This window comes from Limulus polyphemus, unplaced genomic scaffold (assembly GCF_000517525.1).
Source record: "Limulus polyphemus unplaced genomic scaffold, Limulus_polyphemus-2.1.2 Scaffold50, whole genome shotgun sequence".
Taxonomy (NCBI): Eukaryota; Metazoa; Arthropoda; class Merostomata; order Xiphosura; family Limulidae; genus Limulus; species Limulus polyphemus.
Window position 1 is genome coordinate 1,443,156 of NW_013665660.1, and position 6,789 is coordinate 1,449,944.

At 30.2% G+C, this 6,789-nt stretch overlaps 1 protein-coding gene across 2 annotated transcripts in view; it reads right to left on the minus strand.

Annotated features, from left to right (window-relative positions):
* Nucleotides 1-3,811: 3,811 nt before the first annotated feature.
* LOC106463086 (alanine--glyoxylate aminotransferase 2, mitochondrial-like) overlaps nucleotides 3,812-6,789 on the minus strand; it is an 18,417-nt gene continuing 15,439 nt past the window's right edge. For both annotated transcript variants that reach the window (XM_013923059.2, XM_022390803.1), the window contains exons 9-12: nucleotides 5,940-6,088; nucleotides 5,353-5,502; nucleotides 4,870-4,968; nucleotides 3,812-4,006 (exon numbers count right to left, since the gene is read on the minus strand). In XM_013923059.2, the coding sequence (XP_013778513.1) occupies nucleotides 3,899-4,006; nucleotides 4,870-4,968; nucleotides 5,353-5,502; nucleotides 5,940-6,088 (506 nt within the window). In that variant the 3' untranslated portion in view covers nucleotides 3,812-3,898. The remainder of the gene's footprint in view (nucleotides 4,007-4,869; nucleotides 4,969-5,352; nucleotides 5,503-5,939; nucleotides 6,089-6,789) is intronic.

The following is a 6,789-nucleotide window of genomic DNA, read 5'->3' on the forward strand; positions in this document are numbered from 1 at the left end:
CACGCTAAACCATTCAAAGGAGATCAATCCACATTCTTGCAGAAATATTCGCCATACCTTCAGCTCTATTTAATACTACATGATCTCTTTTATGTTTTATTATTTCTAACGATTCACGAATATTATTACCTATTATACTTTTTGGTTGAGCTAATATTACAGTTTTTTCCCCACAATATTGTGTGTTGTTTCCTTTACATGTTCTGCTATGGATGAATTTTCAGTTTTTTTTTTATTTCTTACATATCCCTTATGCTCATTTAAGCGGTATTTTAAATTACGTTTTGTCTGACCAATGTAAATACTTCCACATTCTATTTTATATATTCCAGTTTTTACAGTTAAATGTATTTCGTCTTTCGTAATACCCAAGATTTGATTCATCTTATTTATCGGTTTAAATATAGGGTAGAATATCTGTTGTTTTTTGAACACTTTAAATAAACTAGTAGTTAAACCTGGAGCATATGGTAAGATTAAGCCATTCTTTCTAATTTTTTCATAACTAGGTTTTAAAGTACTAACTTGATCAATTATTATAGTATTAGTGAATTTCTTAATTGCCCTATCTATAAGATCTGGGTTAAAACCTCTTTCGATTGCAATATATCTAATTAATAACAATTAGTTTTTTAAATCATTTTGGTTAGTACATATCTTCAAAGCTCTGTTAACATAAGTATAAAACGCAGACATTTTTTGTGACTTAGTATGACATGATTCTTGGTGTGGGGACATAAGAACAGAAAAAGGTTTCCGGTAAACTGATGTTACTAAATTACCTTGTACGTTCTTTTTCACCAATACATCTAGAAAAGGCAAACTATTATTTTTCTCAATTTCAAACGAAAATTGTATGGATGGTTCAATGCTGTTTTTAATTCTGTACCAGTTTAACGTTAAATATTATTTATTATTTTAAGTTATGACAGGTTTTGTTGCTAACTCTGTATGAGTTGCACGTTGTGTATGTAGTTTAATTGTTGTACTAGGTTTTTGTAATATTGTTGACGTCACCGTACTCAAAGCTTCTAAGTCTTTCTCATTATCTTTAATATTGTTGTTACTAGGGGTTAGATATTTCTATATTTTACTGTCACGTGTTATAAATACATGCTGATAGAGAGAGGAAGAAGTAAGTTGGAGAAAGTGAAGTTAGACTGCGTGATTGTCAGTTTAGTCATAACAGGCAATTTAGAAAGTGAAAGTGCCACAACTTATATTGTAACAACAGAGATAAAGAAAAATAATTTGTCTTGTCAAAGGGTGTTCTAAAGTAATTGAATCAGCCTGTGTGGACTTTGGTGAAACGGAAAGAATTATTTAAAATTCTAGATACAACTGTGGTAACCAATAGTTATAGTGGTGATTTTGAAGCGAGTTTCACAGCTTGTATTGCAAAAACAGATATAGATAATTCATCTTGTCAATTGGGTTCTAAAGTAATTGAACCAGCTTGTGTGGACTTTTGACGAAAAAGTGAATTATTTAAAGCTCTAGATTCAACTGTGGAAAACAATAGTGTAACGAATTTTTGTACATACGTTTGACTTGTTTTGAATATATATTATTTTAAAACAACTGGATTGTGTGCTGTCCGTTTATTGTTGAAATTTATCACCAACAAGTCACAGACACCTACTGTAAAGAATTCGGTCCCCATAAATCTTGATATAATGTGATTATGTTACAGACTAACAGGTAGTGAGTCACAAGCTCAAAGCATCAGTAAAACACTAATGCAAGAGTTTTATTCAGATCATTTCATTGAGTTTGAAGACAAATCAGTCTCATAATGTACTATTACCCATTCTCAAAGTCAAGTGAGAGGTAATCATAGATCATCAATATCCAAATTTATGGACTTCTGGGTGTTTGAAAGATTGTTTCCAGCTGCTGGGTATCTAACCACTACATTTCCTCCAACATCTCATGGTGTTTATAAAGTTGTTTCTGTGGCATAGACATTCTTCTGCACTAGGTCAATCAGAAATAGTATTTGTGCTGAAAAATGTATCATTTTTTATTTACTTTCTGACAAACACAAAACAGGAGTAGGCAGAACTGTAATTAAAAAAAACATGTATATATCTGTGAACTCAAAAGTTGAACAAAATAAAGTGAAATAGGCAGCAACTGCCTTGTTCAGGGTGAGTCTTATAGAAAACGTGTTGGGGAACTGAAGTAAAAAAAGTAGTTCAAGTAAAAAGGACAACTCTTGTTCATCATGAATACTCTGCCTAAATCATCTATAAAACTATAATTGAATAATTGCTAAGTTCGAATGCAAAGTTGCAAATTATCTTTTTCAACATAAAATGTCATTTGTTTTTGCTAAACTTAAAAGATAATAGTTATAAAACTGTAGAATTTTAGTGAATGTAAGACACACTGAAAATTAAATGACATTCTTGAAACATAAAAAATATATGTTTTGATTCCATGAAAAGCCCCCCAGTGGCACAGCGATATGTCTGCGGACTTACAATGCTAGAATCCGGGTTTCGATACCCGTGTTGGGCAGAGCACAGATAGCCCTTTTTGTAGCTTTGTGCTTAACTATAAACAAACCATTCCATGAAAAATACTTTTTCTTCCTGACATCACCTAAACTGCTTTTTTTTGAAGAAGCACCAACATGTGCTACAAGCTTACAGTTGAAATATGAAGTTTAAGAACTGATTTAACAACAAAATCAATGTTAAACAATAAAGAGGACTTGTTTATTTGTTGAATTTTACTCAAACCTACTGGAGGAATATCTGCATTAGCTGTCAAGTGATAAAGGCGGCTAAAAAGGACTTGGATTATGAACTGTTAAGTAGAATATGTCGCAAAAGTAACGAGTAGTAAAGTTCATAAGATAGGTTAAAAATGCTGATTAGACAAGTATTTGGAATTGAATAAACAATTTTGTTAACAAACAATGTTATTAACATAATGAACTAATATGTAATGATCCAATATTGTTTTTCATTTTGACACAAATAATCTACAGTCATAATATTAAATCCAGATGAAGACAATATTTATTGTATCAGCCCCATCCATGGTATCAACTAAGTGTAGGATCTAATTATTTGGTGAAGAGGGTTTTTGTAAATTTTTTGTCAATAAAATACTTTTATTTTCACGACTTTTGTGTTTAGTACGTTTAGTGTAATATAATTTAAGTTTAAATGCAATTGCACTAATATAAGGGTTATCTTACTGGATAAATATCGACTGTCATTCTTGTTTAGTGTTGTTTGGCATGTGTGTTTGCTTTAAGCTGTTGGGAACATTCGTTGAAAACTAGATTACCGGCAGTCTGTAATTTTACAATCATGAATATTGATAAGCTTTTTAATATGATATATAAATTTTAAATTATATTTATAATTTGTGATAATATAATTTTTTTTAAAATTATCATCAGTGTTATTATCATTATTGCCCACCAGTGGCACAGCAGTATGTTTGTAGACTTACAATGCTAGAAAGCGGGTTTCCATACCCATGGTGATCAGAGCCCATTGAATAGCTTTGTGTTTAACTACAAACAAACAAACCATATTCAAAATAAAAACAAGCAACAACAAAACATTTATTTAAACAAAATTAGTTATATGAGTAACAGTGTGATTCATTTTGTGTGTTGTAATGCCATATGATTACATTTGAAGATAGTTATTGAAAATTAAATTTAGACATTTTCAGTGTCTTTTACATATACATGTTATCTTTCAGTCTGCTAACATTACAACTGATTTAACCTCATTTGACTTTTATAAATGTCTGGGTTAGCTTATATAGGTTTCATAGAAATTTATTTTGAGTACAATATCAAAAGCTGCTAGTTTTATTTCTTGATTCTTTACAGTTCCCCTGCACAAAATTCAAAGTATTTTGATTAAATTTAGTTGTTTGTTCTTTGAACATAATTGGAGAATGCCTTCCTCATAACAGCGACACAGAAATCAGCATCAGCTTGAGTGATACACATAGGAGGTTTGATGCGAAATACCTGCATAAACAAATTGATTACTAGCTTTAACTGTAAATCAGAATTATAAATTTGACAGTTTATAAGCTCCATCTCAATTACGTCATGTTTCTCTTAAATCCTAGCATGGTGGTTTACAAATTAGAATTTTTTATTAATAAAATATTTTCTTAAATCAGATCCTAACCTTAAAATATATTTTATATGCAGGATTTGGGAAAACAGGAATTTCTGAAGGAAGTTATGCCAAATATCTAACATTATATAGAAATATTAAAAGATCAAACTATTTAAGTATCATTGAAAAATATGTAATTCAGGAAATAAAAACTGACTTAAACTTGGGAAATTTATGAACTTTTTTGGAAATAAAAGTTTGTGTGGATAAAACCCTGATTAAAAACTAGTTTGTAACTGTAATAACCACTTGCCAGTTACACAGCTTTGTCTGGAAGTAATCAGAAGCTGTATTTTTTTTCCATAGGTTTCTAACATATTCCTGAAGTTATGAAAGTCAAGAAAAAGGTAATGGCCATATCTTTAAAGGTTGGGAGAGTGTTTAATTTATGAAAAAATATCCTTTGCTTAATCTCCTGATACCCTTACTTAAAAAGAGGCAACACTCACTTATAAATTAAGGTGATTAATATACATAGGACCTAGGAATGCAGTATATTTTCTTGTATATTAAATTACTTAATCCATTTCAAAACCTTTGTCAATAACATAGTAGTATTTAGAATGGAAATGAAGATTATTATACGATTGTTTAAACTTTTATTTACTGTGTACATTGTTACTTCAGTAAGTTTTTATCATTGTGTAAATGGCCTGAATAAAAACAAAAATCTAATGCTGTCTTCACAATATACTAAGAAACTTACATTTCCAGATTCACCTCCTTTTCCTATAATAAGACCCATTTCTTTACAATCTTCAAAAATATCATTCATATCTGATACTGGTAATGGATTTTTGGATTCCTAGGAAATGAAATTTAGATGTCTAATATATAAAAAAGTTACAGAAACATAAAATAATTCAGAATATTTTGACCAATTTAGAGATTAAATTGTTTTTTTTCTTGTTTTATATATATATATATATATATATACAGACAAGGGCATGGGAAAATCACACCACTACAAAAATACAGACAAGATATTATAATATATTTGATGTGGAAACACATTTTACTGTCTTTTCAAAGATATCATAAATTTTGAATGAGAGTGAAGGATTCTGGGGAGATAAAACTCTGCAAGAGATTTTTAATAATTTCTGTATACTGTAACAAAAGTATAATGCACATTATAACAATAGCTGTAAAAATTATTTCATTTTCTTCACATTTAAATATTCCTCACCTTACTGGTAACTAGCTCTACACCAATCATCAATCCCTTGCCTCTGACATCACCAACAATTTCAAATTCATCTCTTAATTTTGCCAGTTGGTCCAGAAGGTGCTTTCCAATTCTGTTACAGTTTTCCATGTGCTTTTCCTCATCAATGATCTAAAGACAAGATGAAGAAATAAGTTAAATGTATCTAACTTAAAAATACCAAGAAAAATATTTCTTAAGTGAAAGGACCAGGGTATATCAAATGAGGAACTATAGTAAGCAGATGGAAACATTAGCAGCACTTTTTGCCATTCTGATATTGCTACCACGAAGTTAAAACATTAAACATCTTCTTGTAAGGCTCAACATATATATATATATAAATATAGACACGTACACCAAAAACATTCCAAAATATGAAATCTAAAGGAACAAATCTTAAGTTAAGTAATCATTATTCAATATTACTTACACTTGATGTGACCATTTATAATGGTTATAATTTTTGTCTTTAAATAATACATTGTTTATAAATATGGCTTTAAAAAGTTAGCAGTACAATGAACAGTTAATACACATACTTTGAAATACCAACATGAGGAACTTACATCAAGAACAGTAGATCCAACTGCACAAGCAACTGGATTCCCACCAAAAGTGTTGAAGAAAGTTGCCTCAGAAAGAGTCTTTGAAATTTCTGGTGTTGTGACAACAGCTGCTAAAGGATATCCATTTCCTATTCCTTTAGCCATTGTTACTGTAATTAAAAAAATCCTATTTTCAAAACCCGAAACATATTTCAAGTTTGTTACAGGAATAAACATTCTTTGTTAATGTCACTGATATGGGGGAACACCTATCTATGATTCTATGCTCGTACTGAAAAAATGAAAAGCCATGATTATTTCCTAAGATAATGGATATGGAGAAACTGAACTATGATTATCTTCTAAGAATACCAGTAAATAATTTCAGAAATACCACTATGGTTATTTCTGATGCTTGCAACCAATAGCATGATTCTGTGCTGGCACTGATATCATGTATGCCACCATGAATCATACACTGATATATTTTAAATACCTATAATTATAAAATACGTATAAGACATTTATTTAGCAATAACATAATATTTTGGGACAACGTGGAACCTACTGGTCAATCTTGGCTGTTCCATCCTCTAAACCAAATTAAAAATTTTTTTTTTTAAACCTTAAAGCCAGTCCTTATCATTCATATACTTATCAACATATTTCTTAAACTCACTTAAATTTACTGCCTCTACAACACTTGAAGGCAACCCATTCCAAAGGCCAACCACCCTGTTAGAAAAATGAAACTGTTTTAGCTGAAGATGACTCCTACGTTGCTAAAATTTATATTTGTGTCCCCTATAGTCCTACTATTCTCACTGGTAAATATGAAAAAGATGATGCATCAACACTATCAATTCCCTTT